This window comes from Lethenteron reissneri, chromosome 18 (assembly GCF_015708825.2).
Source record: "Lethenteron reissneri isolate LAM-NWPU_2019-01 chromosome 18, ASM1570882v1, whole genome shotgun sequence".
NCBI classification, from domain to species: domain Eukaryota; kingdom Metazoa; phylum Chordata; class Hyperoartia; order Petromyzontiformes; family Petromyzontidae; genus Lethenteron; species Lethenteron reissneri.
Genome location: NC_083796.1, coordinates 13049418 through 13071590, shown reverse-complemented (window position 1 = coordinate 13071590; position 22173 = coordinate 13049418). Strand labels below are relative to the sequence as shown.

The window sequence follows — 22173 nt, the reverse complement described above, 5'->3', positions numbered from 1 at the left end:
TCCCCCCAACTCCCCCCCCCCATTTATTTTGTTCACACCCCCCCCCCCCCCCCATTTATTTTGTTCAACCCCCCTCCCCCCCCGATGTATATGAGGCTCGGGATGTCTCCATTCCACACACCACTGGTGCTACCCATGACCAGGAATTGAACCCAGGGCGCCTGGGTAGGTGGGAGCACAGCGGGAAAAACCGCCCGCTCCCCCCACGAAGGCAGACAGAGGCACGCTCTTAGAGGTGCGTAAAAGATGTTGGCTCTGTGCAGGCGACACCCCGACTGATCGCTTGACCAATAACACGATATTTAGTGGTGCTGCTGCTGCTGTGTTGACAGTGGTGCACGAGCACAAATAACAACAACAAAACTCAACGTGTTCGTCGATAACCCTCTCTCGCCTTAGACGGAGAAGGAGATTCATTTACTCGGTGACATTGTGGGCAATGGCTGTTGTTAAAATGTGTTTTAGAGCAGGGCCATTGACCCAAACGTCCCCTTTTAAGGCCACAGTATCATGAACGAACGCGTAGGAGTTTTTTGTGACTTGAACAATAGGCTGACAGTTCAAGCAGCGTGCATTCCGTGTTGCCCTTGCGTCAGGTATCTCGACACCCATTGACGGGCGTGGGGGTGTGGGAGTTAAAGAAACAGATGTGGAACGTAGTCCGATTTGCAAAATGTCAAATTCCTCATTTGACCAAAACTACGTCGCCTTGTCAATGTCGGCTGCACGCGTTTAACTATTGGCGTGAACAACTAACTCACCAAAACAAATCCAGGATGACTACGGACATGACGACTGCAAGCGGCAACATCGCTGTGCCCCGTACAGCGGGGTGACATCGCACAAAGTGACCCATTCATTCGCAGTAATTACAGCCAGTGCAAATAAGCTGTCAGTTTTAGTTTTACACGGATGAGGCAGCTCACTCAATATGCAGTCGGAGCGAAACGCCGTCGCATGTGGATGCTGAATTCGGTCATGAATAGTCCTCTAAACCACCGGGTGAGGAGCTTGATTGGTCAGAATTTGATGGATAGTTTGGCACGCGTGAATTATATGTTTTTGTAAACATGACAATCTCGTTGGGTGGTGAAGGGATAATGACATAAAAATTTGGCAAACTGACTCCGCGTGGCCTAACCCCAAAAACAAATATGGATTGTAAGTTTACACTGTTATGATGATATTGACATGAATCGGTCTTAACAGAAATCAATGAATGTTGAAAAATATTCACCTGAAACACGGTCACTGAAAATGAAAATAACAAAAAAGCACAAAAATAACAAAATGAGCTCAGCAAAATGTAGCCCTTGAATAAGTCAAAGGCGATGGGAAGAAGGCAAAGGACACTATCGAATGACTTTCCAAACTTCCGTGATTATCCTCCACCTAGCATCACCAGCAGGTTCCATTTTTACCAATCACCAGACGTGTGCATTGTGGGACAACGTTGGATGCAGTGAAGAAAAATGTTGGTTAAAATGTGGAAATATAAATCAGTGGCTTCTGTTTAACAGCGTTGCCACCTGTCCTGGTGTTGGCAAGACTGTCCTGGTGTTGGCAAGACTGTCCTGTTTTGGTTTTTAAGCTAACTGGCTGGAAATCTCTCCAGGACATTAAAATACGAATAGCAACAATCCGCCACTCAAGACAATTCATTTATGGGTAGCTCTCTCTCGTCTGGTATTGTGGGATAGTCTTCCCGTGCTGTGTCTGGGATTTTGTAACTCAGGAGTTGGCAACCCGAGCATTCAACCGTATTACATTTACGTGAGCCCACAAGCCCTCCTCTGCGATTGTTTTGCGTGGGTGGTGGAGCAAACTTACCTGAGTGTCCTCCAGCTCCTTGTGAAGGGAGACCTTCTCTGTTACCAGTGACTTCTCGGCTTTCTCTGCTTGCTTGAGAGCATTATGTGCCTGTCTCAGTTCTCCCTGGTTCACAGACACAGCATTGCCACACACACGAGATCGATGCATTTTGTCCCATATATTCGCAAAGGGTAATTTTGTTGCTGTGGTTTAATGTGCATGTTTTGATCATGGTCATCATCATCACAATTATCAATATTTATTTTAGATGGGGACTAGCAATATACGCCTCGATATCCTAACTCTAAATCTCACTGTGCAGGCCTTAATAGTTTGAATGAGTAATAAGATGAAGAAAATATACATTTAATTAAATGCCAACTGAGATCCGGTGTAAAACCCACAATATCTATTTTGTTCAAGTCTATTTGTACAGAAACAAATTGGGTAATCACTTATGTCGTGTCCAACTGACTTAAATCACTCACAACAATTATTTAGGCGCCAACATATCCTCAAGTGATAAGGTTTCAATCATCTGTACATTCTTGATTTGAAGCTTTTGTGATTGCAGGAATCCATACTCTTTGGTTCTGTCGGTAAGTCACGTAGGTAGAAATAAAGCAAAATAAATCACGACGTTTCGATAGCAACACAAGCCATCGTCTTCAGGTGAAAATCGCGACAGCTGCGATGTCTGCTGTGAGCAGCACGATGTCTGCTGCCTTGTGAAGAGAAGCTGTTACCAGCAAGAGTTTATATACGTTTTTGAGAACAAAGGTTGCCGAAGTAATGTTAATGGTGTATTATCGTGTAAAGGTAATAAATAGCGTGGCATGTTAAAGGACATTTACTTAGATTAGCATGTTGGATCTGTACATTTCCCATGTCACCTGGTACCAAATCACGAACGTACAATTTTGCAAGCAGCAACACCACACAAACCAAGCTCTCACTAGAACCTCTCCTGGCCACACCAGGGGTGTGAGATTTCCTTAGCCAGAACCAAAGAGATGAGCAGAGATCAATATTTTTCCAATACACTTGTTGCCTTTCCCTCGCCTGTTATGCAGGAGTTCGTAAGTTCGATCCCGACCCTGACGCCTGCTGTATATTTGGAGTTTGCACGTTCTCCCCATGGTCACGCGGATTTTTGTCCGTGTCCTACCGGTTTTTCCCTCCACATTTAGAATCAATACACGTTTAAATTATTTGGCTTCTATACAATTTCCACTTGATAACCCACTTCGTTGAGCTATGTGATAGCCAGGTCGCTTCTGACAAAGGGCTACGTAGCTCAGTGGGCCGTACCTGCTAAAATAAAAAGTTAAACATGAGTCAAAACTAATTCCGCTCAAGAATCATCAAGTAAAATAACACGAGTTTCACGTGAGAGTAACAAACCGAAAACATGCGCAATTTCTAAGACCAAAGAAAAAAAGTGTGCGTACCTCAAGGGCAGCCACCCTCTCGCTCAGACGAATGATCTCGGTGCGCAGGACATCTGCGGCGTGGCTTGTGCTGGGTCTGCTCGCCCCGGCCGGTGCTCGCTGAGCCTCCATCGCAGCCTCCGTTGCCTGCAGCTGCCGCCTCTGCTGCGACATGGCCTTGTTCTCCTTCAGCTGCCAATCACTCTGGTGGCAGCACAACGGACCGAAAATGTTTCGATTTAAAGCTTTCGTGACTGCAGGGGGGGAGACAGCGTCTGAATGAAGTCTCCCCGACAGACCTGGTCTTCACCTGAGGACCGAAAATGGTTGTCACCAACTGCTGTCGATGTCCTCGTGGCCAAACGTCATCGAGGTTTTTTTACCATCCGATGAATGAGCATGAGATACGTGCTAAGGCTCGGTGAAGGTTAACCTGCACTTATCACCTCTCTCTCTGTGTGTGTGTGTGTGATGAAGAGGGGGCATTGCCCCGAAACGTTTGCCATTACATAATTGTTCCTCTTTAGGGCATTGCTATTGACGAATGCGATGAGTTTTTGTTGTTTGTGCTTGTGCCGTACTGCCAAAGGAAGCATCACCTTTTGTTTTGGTAAAAAAAAAACTATTCTGGAGAGACAAGTGTTAACTTAATAACTATATTACAACTGTCGAAATTACCGAATAACTCTGAACTACAGTCCACTTCTGAAAATGTCTTCCTCGGCACGCTATCGCAGGTCAAACTGCAGGTGGCGCCATTGTCATGAATTCGATTGGGGTTATCGATTGCCTTCACGTTGTGGGGTTTTTTTTAGGATCGATCCTCTCGCTCCGCCCACGAAACACGCGGATGCCCGACTTTGACGGCAGCGCCACTGCTGACAACGTGCCCGATCTCACGACAAGGCGAGTGTTCGAGTGACCGAACCTCTGCACGGCACCTTTGCCAATGACTTCCTCCCGTGGGCAAAATGCAACAAACACTCTAAGACAGCGTCGATGGCTGCAATTGTTGAGTGAAGTCGATTTCAGGAGATAAAGTGGTGCAATGTTTTATTGAGTATATCATTATTTTAAAAACAGCGCTCATAAACGGATCAATTGTTTTAACAATTGCAACGTCAAACTAAGACGTGTTTTTAGACACGGCTGAGGACGCAATTCAAAGGCGTCGACAAATGCGTGTGTCTAAACTGGAAACAAATGGTATTCAAAGAGGTGCCTTGAAGAGAAAAACATAATGGGAATTCCCAGCATGCTTTGCATGTTAATATAACATCATCATCATCATCCCTTGGGGACATCATGCACACAGACTTGCGTTGACCGGAAGCTCAACACCGCTGAGATTGTGGCAATCATTGTATTTGGCCAGCAGTACAACCAGGCAACTGTAAACCGGGATGATCTTTGTTCAGACTCATCGACACATACTCTTACTCTTTTCGGTAAAGTCACGTAGGCAAAAAATGAAATAAAAATTAATAAATAATAAAATAATAAAAATCACGACGTTTCGGAGGCAACACAAGTCTCCGAAACGTCGTGATTTTTATTATTTTATTTTGATTAATTTTTATTTCATTTTTTACCTACGTGACTTTACCGAAAAAACTAAGAGTATGAATCCTTGCAGTCACGAAAGCTTCAAATCATCGACACACTTCTGGCCATCATGGCCTTCTGCTGTCATTTGTCCCTGAGGAACTTAAGTTGACGAGCCCACCTCTTCACCGTGGGGACAATGCTGACGCGCCCATCCTGGACATCTGCAAAAAAACAGCTTCATAGCTCATCGGATTCCTCCTGTCAAAATAAAGATTCCGATTCTGACACGTAAGACAATGGGTTTGCCCCCTGGTCTGGTTCGCCCAGGGTCATCTTATTTGACGTCGCCTTCCTGGGAAATCTTGTAAGCCTTCCAGGGACACATAAAAGTCCCGTTGTTTGTCAGTTGCAAAATAATCATCATTATAATCATACACGACTAAGTACAACGCATTCACAGTGTAGTTCTCCCCTCTTCCAGTGTTAGACATCCTTCTTAGACATCCTTCTACTCCGCCTGGAATATAGATTCGATCTTGACCTGCTGTATATTTGGAGTTTGCGTGTCTCTCTCCCTGTGGTTGCGTGGATTTTTCTCCGGGTGCTCCGGGTTTCCCCTTCCACATTTAGAATCAACGTCACGCGTTTAGGGTATTTGGCTGCTATACATTTCTACGTGATAAGCCACTTAATTGGGCTATCATTTGTGACCAGGTCGCTTCTGAAACAGAGCTACAGAGCGCAGTGGGCATTACTTAGTCAAATAAAAAAGTGTATTCTTCCCACGACATTTGCCGAGGTTGTTGTACGCCGGGGTCGGCAACCCCTAACTCAGGATCCCCATTCACATTGCGCGAGCGCATGGCTCACTGGACGCGCGCACAGATCGAGCAGATCGAGGCTGCACGTGTGGCAGCTGTGGCAGGCTGCCCTCGACCCACACCTGCCCGGGCTGGGCACAGATGAGGGTGGAGGGTGGAGGCGGGGGCGGGAGGGTGCATGGAGAGAAGCGGTGGTGGGGTAAGGGATAAGGGGGGGGGGGTAAGGGAAATCTGTCCCGATGTGATTTGCATATCAGAGTGATCCGACCAATCAGATCAATTACGTTGGGGCGAGGTGTATCCTGAACTGTGGGTCGTCACCTAGGTTCCTGTTGACCCAGTCCATTGATTATTAAATAAATAGGTACCCTGCCCGCTTAATTGCCGAAACAAATTAATATTTAGCTCCATCGTTTGTCAGAATGACTTGCGTCCAGACCTCTCACATCTCAAGGCTATGATGCCTGCAGAGTGATACCCCCCTCACCCACTCGCTCTCTGTGAGTTGTGGGTGGCGGTGGTGGTGGTGGTGCTACCACCACTCCCCCAACCCCACTCCTGCGGCCCCATGTGGTTGTTGTTTTTTGGCCGCGCAAAAGGAGGTCGCACGGTTGAAAAAGTTTCAGAACCCCTGATGTAGGATGTCAAGTTTTATTACTGCTTCTACGTCAGCATCAGAGCCGGCGGGGAGTGAGTGGTGGCGAAGGGAAACGTGAATTCGTGCGAGCTCCGGTCAAAATGTTTGTGGGATTTTTTGATAATCTTTTATTAGGGCGCCGCTCCAAAAAAAAATAACCTCCCGCCGCCTTGTCACAGCAGCCTGTGCGGGGAACGCAATGCACGAAACTCGCTGCGAAAGGATCTCGTTGTCAAGACACCGAGCGCGTTAAATCGAATACGACGAGGCGACTGAAAGACGTTTCAGCTGAAGGCTTCCACAGGGCAGCTGCCAGGGGCTGCACGATCACTGGCAGCGATGTGTCGGTGCGGAAGGAGACGGCTTCCGAAGGGAGGACATGATAAATGAATCACTTTAACTTCTCGACTGGGCTCTGTGTAGTGTAGAGAGGGATATTATTGCCACACATATACCACTGGCTTTCTTGTTGGGGATAGGAATTGTGGGAGTTGAGGACGGCAAGAGGAAGAAGAAGGCGTCATCCTGGCAGGTAGGCAGAAAATAGGCCGAGTGTTTTATTTTTTGCAGAGAATGCCGGAATGCGCGGTTTATTATTGCATTCCGATTGACGATGTAGGCGTACATGAAAGTGGAACCTGCAGGCTGCGGTGTGTACACGTGGAATATGTTCTCAGAGTACCGACACGCACTGCCCATATCTGAACTGGTAGCCCACCTCATGGGTGTCCAGGCAAGTGCACTGTATGTGCAGGTTAATCATACATGGTATGGGCAGGGACACACACACACACGGCCACTCCGCACACAAAGGTAATCACTGCCTTTGTTTCAAAGATTGCACGGAAAATGTGTTTATGGATAAGGAGTTGCACAATAAGTTAATGGTCTTATCCGTGGCATCACTGATAGGCACATCAATGATCATGCTCACTAACTTTTATTAAATCCTTTATATTAAGTTCACTTGCTTGCTTGCGCGCTTACGACCGTGCAAATCTTTCGGTCGTTTTTTAACCCACTTCCCGTGATCCAATCGAGCTGACATTTTGCACACAGACTCGTTGTGCGTGACAATTAATTTTCGTGAAATTTTTTTTCCAAATTTTTACACTTTTTAGGAATTTTTTTTTTATATTTAATTACCAATTGCTTAATGGTGGCAGGCAATCATCTGACCCATAGGTAGCAGCCATCTCAAGCCAGAGGACGAGAGGACTCTAGCCGCCACGCATATAAAGGATTTATAGTGAAAAACTTTTTTTACGGGTTAATTTTTTTTGTATCCACAGCCATGTCCCCTGTATTTAATTGGTGTATAAGCATTTTGGATACATGAAAAACATAACAGCATTGGAAAGTGTAGAGGACTTTGTATGCGGATTTCTCCACAAATCTGGCAATTGCCAGATGAAGCTAGTTGTAATTATTGGCGAAACGTCGTACTCAGATTATAAATGTTGTGGATTTGCTCTCCAACACACCTGTGTGCTGTACTAGTAACGAAATGGCATGTCCTGTTTACGTAACAAAACTTTGCTAATTAGCTTTGTCTGGTGGTGGTGGGTTTAACAACACATTTATATTTACGCGATCTAACCCAAAAAAACTATATCATAGATGTCTTTCGTTTGCAAAGATGCAATATACACGGTTAGGTTTGGTTGAACGACATCAATTAGGTTCAGCTGAAGAGGCATGGCAATGTGAGTGCTGATCGTGCTCAGCCTTATTTAACAGGGCCCTGCACTGAATGTTGGTCAATCCGGCCTAATTGCAGACATGAATCAAAACCAGGACAAAGCTGTGTGCAGACATCCCTTTTGTATGGAGAGATATGAAGGCTCACAGGATAAGGAAGCCATTCATACATCACACAAATGGAACTTCTCTGCAGTGGGGAAATAAAATCCACTGGTTGCACGTGTACATTTTATCAATCAGCATTATAATGTTTTTTTTATAATTGTGACAAGACTGGCCACAGTGAGAATGATTATGGATGGCCTCTCACATGACCATCTGGTTACTTCATGGGAAGTGCTGTCCGATTGTATTATTAGTGGAAGAGTCTGTAATGTTACTAAATCAACGGGCCAGTGGAGAGGTGCACTAATTTGGTCATCAATTTTTCATAACGCAACTGGAAAGAGCGATTAGGCACGCAGCGCTTTTCACGAAGTATTTCCTTGCATATTTATTTGTGTATAGGCTCTTGTCATAAAATTCACCACCTTGTGATGCACCGTTGATTCGGAAGGATTGGAAATCTCGGACTTGATTGCAAACGATTACATTTTTAAGGTCAGGCGTTTATCATAAATAGATGCTACTTGCACGCGTGCATGTTCAGTGACATGATGTAACGATACTTCATCACGCCGGTCAGTGCGATTTAGTCAAGGCGAACACAAGAAGTTGGGAACTTAGTACAGACACAACATTGTATGTTATTGTACTGCTGACGAGGGAGTCGCATTGCAGCCTATAGCACCTGTTACACGCATGGCGATTGCCCATGCGAGTCCTATCTAGGCTCAAAATACCGGCTTAGCTTCCGAGATCTGATGAGATTGGGTGTACGCAGGCAGGGTAATCTGTGACCAGCCCGTAGAGGCGGGAGTTATTGTAACACGGAGGATTGAAGGCGATGGTGGCATTAAGGGGATCGGGGGGAGTCACTGGGGGGGGGGGGGGGGGGGGGGACAGCCACGCAAGTAGCGGTAACAGCAGCGACAGAAACATTTTGTTACAAATGAAGTAAAAACACGAAGACGTAAAAGGGTGCAGCAGCCAGATGTTGGATGTGGGTGCTCTCAGGTCCTGAGCTCCAACGGCCTCCGCAAACAGAGAATTTGGCTGCTATAAATTTCCACTTGACGATAAGCCACTTCGTTGAGCCATCATTTGTGGTGGGCAGTTCGTTAATATCTCCGAGCCACCGTGATGCTGATGAGAGAGACATGTACACTCCAAATATACAGCAGCAGGCGTCAGGGTCGGGATCGAACCCACGACCTCCTGTATACCAGGCGAGGTCGTTAACGTCTCCTAACCACCGCACGTGGCACCTCAACACCATGGCAGCAACAGCAGCAGCACCCACGAACTGGAACTGGACTGCGATCCTGAACGATTCGCCCGCACACGGGCATCACCTGCTGGAGCCGCACGCGAGGGCTCCGCAGGTGGTTCTGCGCCGCTGCCTTGGTCGAGGTGTCCTGTGGGCCCTCCGTCACGCCTCTTTCCGCAGTCCAATAACTAAACGCGGGACGCAGGAAAGAGCGGCATATCAGACTGGGTGGTGACGTACAGAATTTCATTTACATCAAGTCAATCGCTAAGGGAGCAAATATAAAATGTGCTCAATTGCGTGCCGCTACAAAGTTCTACGGTGCAAGCGCCTATGCGAAATGTTTACGGCCGTGTGGTGCAACAAGGCACCGAACGTGAACATTTTGCCTTGCCTGGACACTCCTTGCAGAACGTGGCAGGGATGTTCCTGTGCCTTCAAGCATCGTGGCGTGAGGCAAATTGCGATGGGGATTGCCGATTGAATTTCGCTCGGATGGATTTGCACCACCGACTTCTCCGCGATCTGAATCCGAGCCAGATGACTCCAAAGCCTCGTCCTCCCCACTGGGCCTATCTTCCCCTCCGTGGCTCAAGACGTGCCTTCTCCCAATCTGTCCCCCGCGCGGTGATTTACGTTGGCTCCTCGCGGGCGAGCTCGCCGTCCCCCACGAATCTAATTTATCGGCACACACCCGGCCTTGAAGCACTGCTGAGTTGCTTCGCCGATCTGCCTCCATGGCTTCGGCTTCATCGTGATTATTCAAAATTGTCCCTTGTACCTCGGCTATTCCGCCGCTCTGGGTGTCCCACGTCTCTGGTAATTGCTCGAATCCTATGTTTGCCATTATCTCCTTTGGTTCCACGCCATTAAATGACGCTTTGATTCCATTCAGTGAGGAAGAAGAAGAAGAATGACGTGCTTGGCTAGCGCTCTTAGACTCATCCTTAACCCGTGACGCTCGGCTGTCCGTGCGCAATTGCGTTTGGCTCTCAGTCACGTCCGTGCCATTACCGCCTCCTGCACCTTGAGCTTCCACGTCGACTTCTTGGCTCCAGCTCTCCAATTGTTTGTCCACTGGCAAAGAATATATTTTGACCAGGTCCTTCACTAACCGCTTGGATTTGAATTTAGCGTCGCCCTCCAACTGCTCCGGATCTGGCTGGCTTTTGATTCTAGCCCGTATGTGTGCCGGTTTAATCGTAAACTGTGCCATCCTCTCTCTGCCCGAGGCGTCCCCCCTCTGCTTTGCAGTCTCGTTGGCCGCTTGCGACTGCTCGCTTTCCGACAGTGAACTCAAAGCATCGTGCGTGCCCCTCACTCCTCCTCCAATCGGCACCGTTGCCCGCATTGGTTTAGAAATCCTCGCTTTGCTCTCTTTCCTCGCCCTCGTCTTCACGCCGGCTCTTCCGTTCGCTTTCAGAGTATCCCCACTGCGCCCGCAATCCGAATCGGATGAATAACCCGAGACGTTCCTCCCGGGAGAGAATGGGTAGGAAGTGATTGACTCGGAATGCTGCGTCGGTGGGCCCGGGCTCGAGGGGACAGATTTGGCAGGAGACGCGACCCGTGGAGTCTTCGCTTCTGAACGTGCACTGACGGGGAACACATCGGTCTGCAGGCACACATCAGGAGAGCACGTCGGACATCGCCGAGGGCGGCAGAGCAATTTGGCAAACACTCGTTGCCTCGCTGTAAGAATGGTCTGGGTTCGATTTCAGACTCAGGCGCCTTTCTGCGTGGCATCCGCCTATTCTGCGCGGGCCTCCTCCAGTGTTTCCAGTTTCCTCCCTGAACTCAACGATCATTCAACGTAACCGGGATTGGCCAAAGCATCCCAATGTAGAAAATGCACTTGCCGCCACCGCGGTGGCGCTGTTTGCGCTGGGAGCGCGCGAGCGTGCGGAACCCGGGGGGGGGGGGGGGGTTGCTGCACAGGGCTGCGCTTTCTTACGCGGACACGCGTTAACGCGAGAACTACGCTCAGTGCGCTGTGCTGCTGCTGCAGCAGCAACTGCAGCAGCAGTACCTGCAGCTCCCTTTGATGCTGTTAATCCTGCATAATGCACATGCATATGTAGTACTAATCACATTCCTGCATTTCCCATAAATATGCTAAATTCCTCTTGATATGCAAATTCCTTTGTCAAGGCGCCCAGCTTATATATATGCTCCAAGTTCGTGTGCTGTTTCATTCAGACTCTGTCGCCTCGACGGACCTGGTTTTCACCTGAGGACGGCTGCTTGCGTTGTGGCCGAAACGTCGTGAGAATAATTTTATTATGTTTTATTTTTATTATTTTATTACTTCCCTTCTACGTGACTTTACCGAAAGAACCAAGAAGATAAATCCCTGCAGTCACGAAAGCTTTAAATCAAAATTTAAGGGAGACATTCGGGCAACACCTCACTGGAATGGAAAGAGTGAAGTCCACCACTCCCAGGCGTGGCGCTGTGTTGGTGTGGGCTGCCTACCAGCCCCGATTGCCAGCCACTGTTATTAAAATAGCAAAAAAGTGTTGATTTTCAAACGAAAGTTTTGGAAACGATGCTGCCGTGTACAAAGTCTAACCCTTGTTAAGAATCACCGGTGCAATATAGCCCTGCTGGCCCACGCGACAAGTGTTCGCTGGTTTCACGCTTATTATTCGGACAATTAAATACATTCCTACAGTATACGTACGTACGCATGTTGAACTTCTTTTGCACCATACGCAGCCAACCGCGCTAACCGGACACTAATCGGGCACTTATGCCAACAAATGTGCTTGGCATGTAAGATCACTGCTTACACATTCAGGTTGGTTATTTGTCTGTTTCCACATTGACAAGCTTCAAATTACAAGATATTACGTGTGAATATAACGACTTAAAAAATGTTTTGCCACAATCTTTTTGCTTTCTTATCTCATTTGCTGTTGTGGAATGGGTGGGTTCATAGCGCAGTGCACTAACCATTGCACCACCACTTCACCACCCCCGCAAGGCATATTGCATCTGTAAATATATATCTGGAAATCATTAACAACTTTAGCAATTTTGTTCACTCTCCAGGTAACATTTTTGCACAACGCACATGCTGTCCGACAGATTAATTAACCCACTCCAAATTCGATGACATTCATGTACCTCGTCAGTTTTTCTGAAATAAGATCGCTTTATCGGCAGCGAGGCTCCCACACGGCCATGGCACAGTTTGGCGCCGGCTATCGTAGAGTGCGGCGGTCGTGTCGCTACGGTTCTCCGCGGCGAGTACAACGTCTTTTATAGAAACGACGGCGCTACTACGCCTCTCTAAATAAATCTAACGCCGAACTGCTCGCGCGTTCCGAGATTCAGCGGTGAACGGGAACACCGCACCCGACCCTGCGACTTGCAGGCGTCTTCGGAACGGGAGAGGGTTAAGCCGAAACCGCAACAGCCAACGCTGTACAAAATAGAAGCTGCAATCCAACCACCCCACGGCAGTTCCCCCCAATGCAGCTGCCTGGTGGAGATGTCATTTAAGCCACAGCGGCCGACACGTCACGCCAAACAACTCTTTAATGGCCTTGCCGCCACACGCAGCCGTGAGTTACAAATTACAATTAGAGAAGAGGGCAGGACGATGACAACACCAAACTATTTGCATTTTGTCAACGCTGCCGGTGATTCGGAGTTCGCGTCTGGCACGTTCAAAACATACAACGGCTATTCTTAATTGCAATCTGAATGTGTGTTTGTAAATATATTTTTGTTATAAATCGAGAAGAGCACCGAGAAGGCAACATGGAAGTCTTTCATTGACGAATGGTGACGAGACACCATCACACCTCCATCTCCCAGTTCGGGCACTGGGTGCTCAGCTCAGAACCGTTGGGTGGCTTTGAACACATTCCTGCGGAGGGAGCTGGTAGGAACGTTGGGTTGCTCGGTCAATGGCCAGGGTCAACGGCGGCGTGGTGTATTCCGCATATATGCCCGACTGTGAGGGCGGGCACAAGCCGGCGTGAGTAGGTTAAACGTTGAGTTTGATAAGGGCACCACGGTGTGACCAGCCCCTCCCCATCCAGCCCCACCCAGCCCCTCCCTGCACGACGGACGGACACAATAATCCCCTGTGGGCTGGTGAAACCAGGAGGTTCCTACCAGTTAAAAACACGTCTCTTGTGGGTGGCCTGCACAGGAGCGCTGATTATTACACAAGCTTTCACAAGCCGGTGTGCTAAACAAGAGCTCTAGTTTAAAAAAGTCACGTTCGCCGTCCTAAAATTTTTTTAACTAAAAAAATCTCTCAATTGGCTTTATAGACTGTGCTTTAGTGCACTCGGGATACAAGTACACAGTGATGTGCCAACTATGTTGGGCCAAGTGCTGCCCCAGCCTATGAAGGCCGACACGGAACACACGCCTGGCCATTGTGGTCTCTCCAGTGGCGAAGTTTACACGTCGCACCCACTCATTTGAGGCTGAGTCGACCTGGGAGAGGCCCAGGACCGGTTCGGTTAATCGTCACTGATGTTGGCCAGGTTCGTAGTGCGGTGTGCTAACCACTACCGATCCCCACGAGTGCTGTGCACACTCGCATGCAAAACAAAAAATCCCTACGGTAAAGTTGAGTCATAGGCTTCAATATAATGTGCTTGCTTCCAATAATGACTTCGTGCACAAGAGTGGTGGTCTCAAAGTTACGTTTTCGCCTTCGTGGTGATGGCTTGGGTAATCGTGTACACATCTCAGCATAATTATCAAATGCCGTCATCATCATCAATCGTCAATTCTCAATCACAATTAAGACCCCCCCCCCATAATGGCACCACCAGCTGTAATCCAATTAGCGTAATTCGCACACGTGGCTTTGATTTCTTCATTCCATCACTGTGTTTGGTCTCCCACTGAGTGCGGCCTGTCTCTCAAATTCGGCGATTTTGTTCGTTGGTTCATCGCAGTTAGTGTACTGAAATACAACACGATTTAGTGCTATCGATCACATGTATTAATAGATTCAAATCTGGGGCCTTGTGATGCTCAGCATGCATTTGTCACCTAAAATTGCATTATTGTGATGGAATTAACGCCACCCATTTACCTGGTACAGCACCGCACTGGAGGCACAACCACGTCGACACTGAGCGAGTTGGCTGCCACGTGCTCTCTGCTCCTCCTGCCTGCCAATTTTCATTTGCCTCAGGTCGCCTGATATAGTATTCTGTCCCATGTTCAGTTGATTGGCTCCAACTCTCTCCATCCTGTCCGATCTTGTGCTTTCTTCTTCCTTTCGTACGTACGTACGTTGAACGTCATCCGCACCGTAAGTATTGGGAGGTAAACTATAATATAGAGAGATGGATATTTATTCAGGTAGTAGATGGCCTGTACAGTGATAAGCCACTTCGTTGAGCTGTCATATGTGGCCAGGTTGCTTCTAAAAAAAAGCTGTATAGCTCAGTGGACCTTGTCCGGTATTGCGAGCAGTTGACAACCTTTACGTATGCACGTTGAACTTCTTTCGCACCGTACATAGCCAACCGTGCCCATCGGAGGTGCGGGGGAAGGATATTTTACGGTATGGACCCCTTCCCTTCCTTGAAGCCGTTAAGCAGCACCGATGTATTTCTTGGCCTTTTTGTCAACAGCATTCACTCCCCACAGTTCCTCTATTCAGCTTTCCCTCATGACAATGTTCCCAAGCCACACATTTTTCCTTCTCTGGATTCTTATAAGTTTAATCCTCTCCACCTGAGCCTGGATTGCTCATCACTCTCTCGATCCAATTGATTTTCTCCGTTCGACGCCACAGTATATGTGCGGTTAAAATGCATTTCCTCCCTGCCCTATAATTTCCCTTACCTTAAATGTTATGGTGATGTCATACTTATTAAATATGATCTTAATTTAATGATCTGTCTCCCTTGCATCAGGGCATGTTCTCGTCTGAATCTCACAGCCCCGCTTCTTCCCCTATGCCATTTCTCTGGGCTTTCAACCAGGATTTGCCGGAGACTTTGCATTGCATCGCTGTGCAGACTTCTGTGGTCTGAGGGACGACGTGGCGAGCGTGACGACTCTCTCGGGGCCTTCCTGGGCTCCTGAAGCCTGCCTGAGACATAACGTTAGACGATCCTGGGATCTGCCTGAGACGCAACATCGCAACATGGAAATCCCCCTATCCCGTGTCTGAGAGCGGCGTTGCAAACTTCTTGAAGCGGAGTCACATGACAAACCTCAAAAAGTCGCGAGACGTTGCTATAAAAAATGCCACTGGACAATTTGCCCAGTATTATGCACACTTTAACCTGATACTCAACACACATTTGGAATCACTACGAAATATGCATAATATACTCATCCCAGAAGGTCGCCAGATTTGTCACGAGTAGCTATGACAAAATGTTGTCACCGGGGAAAACCAAGAAAGTTACCAGGGCTAGCAACATCAACATCATCGTAGCTCAGCTGGCAACACTGAGAGATGTGGCAGCGTAGGAACTCTGAGGCACACGGCGGCGGTGACAAGACGCTCCTGCGGGCCCCGCCTGCGACAACGTGCAGGATGCTGAGTGACGGTGCAGAGGGATGGTGGCTGGCCTGTTGAGCGCCCATCTTATTCCTGCATTATTTATTTTGTCCATGGTACTACTTCACGAGTGCTGTGGACTTCACTGCTGCTAGACCCAGTTCACACCTGTCAACTCCTTATCAGTGCCGCTACATTATTACAGACCAATTCAGACCTTATTGGTCACCCCGTGCCCTTATAAACGTTCATCCTACAAAGTCCCATCACAAGGGGGAACCACAAACAAAAAAACAAAAATGTTTTGCCCGTATTGAAACGGCTGTACGCTGTATGGACCTGAAAAACTCAATTTCCCTGGACAAGAATACGGGGTAAAACTGTATGGGTTGACAGATATGCCAGTTGTGCGTGTGCGTGAATTCTTTTGCGGTTTCGTTTGCGCAATGGTTTCTCGGTTACATTGTAACGCACTTCGAGATGCCTTTTCAGTATTTGAGCACTCGATAAATGCAAATCCTCATCCTCACTGTAGTCGCATCAGAAATGTGCCACTCACGGTTAAAATATGACGGTAAGTCGTGGGTAAGTCTCCTTAAGCCCTCTCACGATTAACCTGCTCACTTTATAATCCAAGCGGAGAACCCCAGGGTTCGGGTCTCCGAGTCGGTTAACTTGTCTTAGGCCGCAGCTGTGAAATTAGTGCCGAGCCAAAGCGGCGTGCGAAACGATGAGCGTGGCGCGGTGAGCGTGGAGCGATGAGCGTGGTGCGGTGAGCATGGTATGGTGAGCTTGGCATGCTGAGCGTGGAGCGGTGAGCGTGGCACGGTGCAAGTTAGCGTGGTGTGGTGAGCTTGGCGCGATGAGCGTGGTGCAGTGACCTTGGTGCGATGAGCGTGGCACCATGAACGTGGTATGCGGTGTGCGTGGCGGGCCGTGCGGTGCGGGCCGTGACGCTGGCAAGACTCACGGGGGCGGCGCGGGGCGGCACCTTGAAGGGCGTCTCGCCCGTGGGCCGGGGCCTGTGCTTGATCACGGCGTGTGTGTAGACCAGCACGCCCGTGTCACCGGTGCTGCGCTGCACCAGAGCGCTGCTCATCTTTCGCACGCACACAAAGACAAAGATCCCCCCGTGTAGCCTTAACAGAGTGTTGGGGCAAGTGGTGCTGGAAGGCCGGCACGGCACACGAAGGGGGGTGGGTGGCCAACGCCATGCCCGGCCACCTTTGTCTCCTGAGTGGCGATGTTTTACACATCGCACCAGGCACTCATTTGAGGCTGAGTCGACCAAAGGGGGGGCGCAGGACCAGTTCAGACAATCGTCACTCGTTAACGATTCACACACAAAGACACACAGAGACACGCACGCCGACAGACAAGACGACAACCGACGACGAAGACAGACCCTCGGTTGTCTCCGTCTGTACGCCCGTGTACGGCACAGCCCTTGACGTCAATCCACTGCTGAAAGAGGGCCACCCCCGTGCCCGTGCGAGCCGCGAGCGCTATTTGACGGCGCCGTGGTTCACCGCGCTAGTCGGTGCGGTTGGTGAAGTCGGGGAGCAACCAGATTGTGCTGCGCAAACCCCGTGGCAAAATGTTCGTGCAAAGTTGTCACCTGTCCACGTACTATCCAGGCTGAACGCTGCTTAGCTTTCGAGATTAAAAAGTACAGCTATTGCTGGATAAAGGCCTGCCCATGCCATAGCAGTCATAGGGGGTTGTTTGGTCATACCTCACCACTCCGGTCAATGCAGGTTTGGCAAAAGATATCAGTGAACACTGATTTAACACACGAGGCTTTTGCGACTTATGTTATTGATAATAACTTTTATGGGGGAGTATAAGACCGGAAACAGGAAGACTTCTTCACGATTATGTCAATGGCCTGATGAAGCTGGTTGTAATCACCAGCGAAACGTCGTACTCAAATTGTAAATGTTGTGGGTTTTTCTCTCCAACACACCGGTGTGCTGAACTAGTAACCAATTTCCATGTTTTGTTCACGTGACAAACCTTACTGATTGGCTGTGTCGTGTGGTGGCGGGTTTAACGGCACATTTACGCAATCTAAACCCAAAACACGTTACTATGAATGAACACTGACGCTAGCTGTGTGGCCACGAATTTAAGTCGGGCAGCCGGGCTTATAGAGTAAGTGTGCTCACAACCGTGTAAATTACTTCACCCCATATGGCTCCAAGAGGAGGAGGAGTCATATGAGGTGAAGCAATTAACTTGTAGCAGAGGCACACCCATAGACACTTGCCAAGGTGGGGCCCTCTCGTAATCTAACGCCACATTCATGAAGGTCTTGTTTTCAGGCGCAGGAGCAGTCATTCGTTTCTGCAGATAATCTACGCTGAACTTTGGAATCGTCACCCAACCGGGGAATGTTTACGTCACGCAAAGCAGAGTTCTTGTTCAAATTATCTACGTCTGTATGGATGTTGAACTTCTTCTGCATCTACGTAGCCAACCGCGCTCGTCAGGAGTGGGGGAAGGGCAACAAACTAAACACACAAAAACTTCGAAAGAAATGCTTATCTTATTCTTTGGGTCTTACGGTAAAGCCACGTAGATAGAAAAAAATAATACAAATAATAACAATATCACGATGTTTCGATAGCAACACAAGCAATCGTCATCAGGTGAAAAAATAGGGGGAAAGCTGCTAAGGCAAGTGCCTCACCAACACTGACTTCACCTGTAATGGAACATTCTACAAACAAGTTGAAGGTACCCCAATGGGTTCTCCCCTATATCCAGTTGTAGCCAATGTTTACATGGAGAAATTTGAGACAGATGCCATCCAGGCATCCACCCTACGTCCTTCCTTGTGGAAGAGATAACGTTGATGACATGTTCGTCATCTGGCCACATGGCCTACCAGCTCTGGACCAATTCTTCAACCACAGCAATTCCATACACCCAGCCATCAAATTCACCATGGAGGTGGAAAAGGATGGCAAGTTACCATTCTTGGATGTTTTAATCGAAAAGAGACCTGATGGCTCAATGGGACACTCTGTCTACAGGAAAGCCACTCATACGGATGCCTACCTAAAACCTGACACCCACCACCATCCATCCCAGAAGAATTCCGTCATCAAAACTCTACACCATAGAGCTCGTTGTATTTCCGACCATCATCACCTAGCCAGTGAACTGAAACACGTACACCAAGCCCTCAATAAGAATGGATATTCAGACGACACAATCCGTAAAGCTTTCACCCCAACTGTTGGGAAAGAACCATCTGAGGACCCAATACAAACCATCACCTTGCCATACATAGCAGGGGTCACCAAAAATAATTCCAATATCATGAGCAAACACAAGATCCAGGTACGATTCAACACAGTACATAAAATTCGTGATTTGATCTCATCTGTGAAGGATGTGATCCCTGACATGCAATAACCCGGTGTCTACAAACCAAACTGTGTCTGCGGCAGCAGTTACATTGGGGAAACTAAGTGACATGTCTCGGACCGTGTCCGTGAACACAAGGCAGATTTGAAACACGGTAGGACCAATACCTCAGCCGTGGCCGATCATTATTTTAACGCGGTGGGCTCACACGAAATTGATTTTGCCAAGACGAAGGTACTCTGCAAACCCACTGGCTATCAGCAAGGATTCGTTCATGAAGCCATCCAGATATATAGACACAGACACAATTTCAACCGAGAAGATGGGTACAAACTGAGCAACCATTGGAAGGACGTTATCAACCAGTTTAGGTCTTAACTGGCTGTGATGTTAGGAGTTACTTTCGACTCTCTGAGTTACATTCACTAACACAGCCACCGTCAGCTGTGTTAGTAAATGGCGGCTTGCCATCCTTGCCCACCTCCATGTGGCGATGGCTCTTTCCTAGCTCTCTCCGAGCTTACATTTACAAGCATCTCTAAACCTCTGTAAGCAGCTCTCTGATTGGGGTAGACCTACTGCCGGTTCTCTAAATCTTTATAAACAACCTGCCTCGGCAGCTTTCCCCCTCTTTTTTTCACCTGATGAAGATTGCTTGTATTGCGATCGAAACGTCGTGATATTGTTATTATGATTCAAGAGCCGAATGGCTCACAGGGCTATACCTAATAAATGAACTTGAACTTGAAACTTGAAATTATTCATATTTTTATTATTTTTTCTATCTACGTGGCTTCACTGAAAGACCCAAAGAATATTAATTCCTGCAGTCACGAAAGCTTTAAGTCAAAATGCTCATCTGTGTGAGTCTATGTATGTTTGTTGGAACTTCTTTCGCACCGTACGTACGTATATACACACGTATGTAAATGCGTACGTAAGTACGTACGCACATACAATGGTGGCAACAGAACGAGACAGACGGTTACAATCCAGCAAGCGCGGAAAGCTCACAATTGAGTTGATCTTGGCGTCATCCTCCTCCTCCTGCATGCTGCTGGGACGAGATGACTGATGGGCTGGTGGTGATGGGGGCCCCGGGCTGTGGTGGCCGTCTCGCTGACTTGTCCACGTCCTGATATTGCCGCCCGCCCTGTGAGCAACATCACAGACGACGGTGCTGATGTCACCATCCCAGAGCCGACAAACTCAACCACAACACGTCTCTCTCTGGCTCTCTCTCGCTCTCTCCCCCTCGGCCGTGAGCCCAAGTGACAGCGGTCGATGGATTTTAAAGCAAATGATTGGGTTATCAGTGTTGGATCGAGGAGTCGGTCGTTTTCAATTCGTTTCTTGACTTTGCTGTTAAGGAAACACGTGTTTACGTGGTGATGATAATACACCCGTTTTAGAATATGTCCACAAATAGAAGTAATAATCGCACTCCCTACAGTGGAAATCGAAAAGCATTCCGTCCGATAAAAGTGAAGAGACTCAAGCGAGGGCTGTCCGTGGTAAACGCGCGTAATTAATAATAATTACCGGCAACACCCACGGACTTGGGATGCGACCGTCCGTCCTGGCCACCAAACCCGCAAACCTTTTTGATCTTATAAACAGCTCTGTCTCCACCTTTCTCTTGCCTTCGCTGGACTGAATCTATCTCGATGTGTCGCTCTGTCTCGGTCACCACTTCTATCTCTGGTTCTCTATTCCTCTACTCCACTCAATCTCCCCCCCCCCCATCTCTCACCCTGTTTCTCTCTGTCACCTCTCACCCTCGCTCTCCTTATTCCCACCTCTTCCTTTCCCGTCTCGATCTCTCTTGCATCTCCATAATCATCTCTCCCACACTGCTTGTCGATTTTCATCCGCTCCCCTCTTTCCCTCTTGATCTCTCTCTCCCCTTCCTCTGCTTCATGCCCTTTCACTCTCTCCCGCCCTATCTCCGTCTCGTCCTCCATCTCCCGCACCTCCATCCTCAGTCTCTCTCCTCTATCTCACCCCCCCTCCACCTCCCTAATATCTCCCTCCCTCCCTCCCTCACCTCGATCCTCTTTTTCTGATCTCGTGTTATGATGAGAATGAGCCCAGTGGCTGGATGAAGGCCTCCAACAACGCTGCTGTGTCGCGGCCAAGGAGTGAGTTCGTTTCACCGCACGCCACCACCACACGAGTCATCATTCGGTGTGCCTGGGTGGGTTGATTCCTTACCAGGCGTGACTCAGCCACTGATTGTTTGCTGTTGCCCAGAGTTAGACCGAGGTTGGGTTCAAAGGTCAGTGCTAACCCACTGCTGCACCATAAACATTGTCAGACGCGTTACTGTGACATGTGGTATAATAATAATATATGATGCGTGTTCTTTTTGTGAATAGACCCCCACCCCTGATTAACCTGCCATCATTACTGTACTTGCTTAACGACATGGCTCAGTAACATCAAAACATGGCTACAATTAACAACAGCACAAACTCTACACGCCGTGCTAGACCGGGACCAATATCATCGTGAAGTCGCACACGCCGTTAGGCAGCACTAAAGAAGAAGAGTAAAAAAGCCAATTCGCATTTTACCACGTTTAATTTAGAAATTGTTAACCAATGCTATTTTTTACGCGATACTCATGAACATTTATCGCAAATCTATACTGGTATTTAAATTCAGTTTACAGCGAAATAGTTTAATAAAGCACATCAATGGCAGCGATGTGCACGCCGTGATACGAACGTGGCCACTACAGTTTGACTCCTGGCTACGACTAACATCATAATTGGCAATCGAACCGGTCCTGGGCCGGTTCGCTGTCTCAACCGGTCCGTGGGCTCCTCCTCCCTCCACCAACCCCCATTGACCAGCACGGTGAAGTGTGGTGAATTGTGGTCAAACAATCATCCAGTGACCGGCACGGTATAGGGAGGGATTCCTCCCCAAGAAGTGTGGATGGTAACTCAGTTGTGGCGCTGTTTCAATGAAAAGGA

General features: G+C 48.3%; 1 protein-coding gene across 1 annotated transcript in view; it reads right to left on the bottom strand.

Moving 5' to 3' along the window:
* Nucleotides 1-21429, bottom strand: part of LOC133343881 (cingulin-like) — a 46165-nt gene extending 24736 nt beyond the window's left edge. The window contains exons 1-5 of the mRNA XM_061553847.1: nucleotides 21407-21429; nucleotides 20207-20345; nucleotides 16788-16916; nucleotides 3264-3446; nucleotides 1831-1935 (exon numbers count right to left, since the gene is read on the bottom strand). Of these exons, the coding sequence (XP_061409831.1) occupies nucleotides 1831-1935; nucleotides 3264-3446; nucleotides 16788-16916; nucleotides 20207-20245 (456 nt within the window). The 5' untranslated portion in view covers nucleotides 20246-20345; nucleotides 21407-21429. The remainder of the gene's footprint in view (nucleotides 1-1830; nucleotides 1936-3263; nucleotides 3447-16787; nucleotides 16917-20206; nucleotides 20346-21406) is intronic.
* Between the last annotated feature and the right edge of the window lie 744 nt (nucleotides 21430-22173).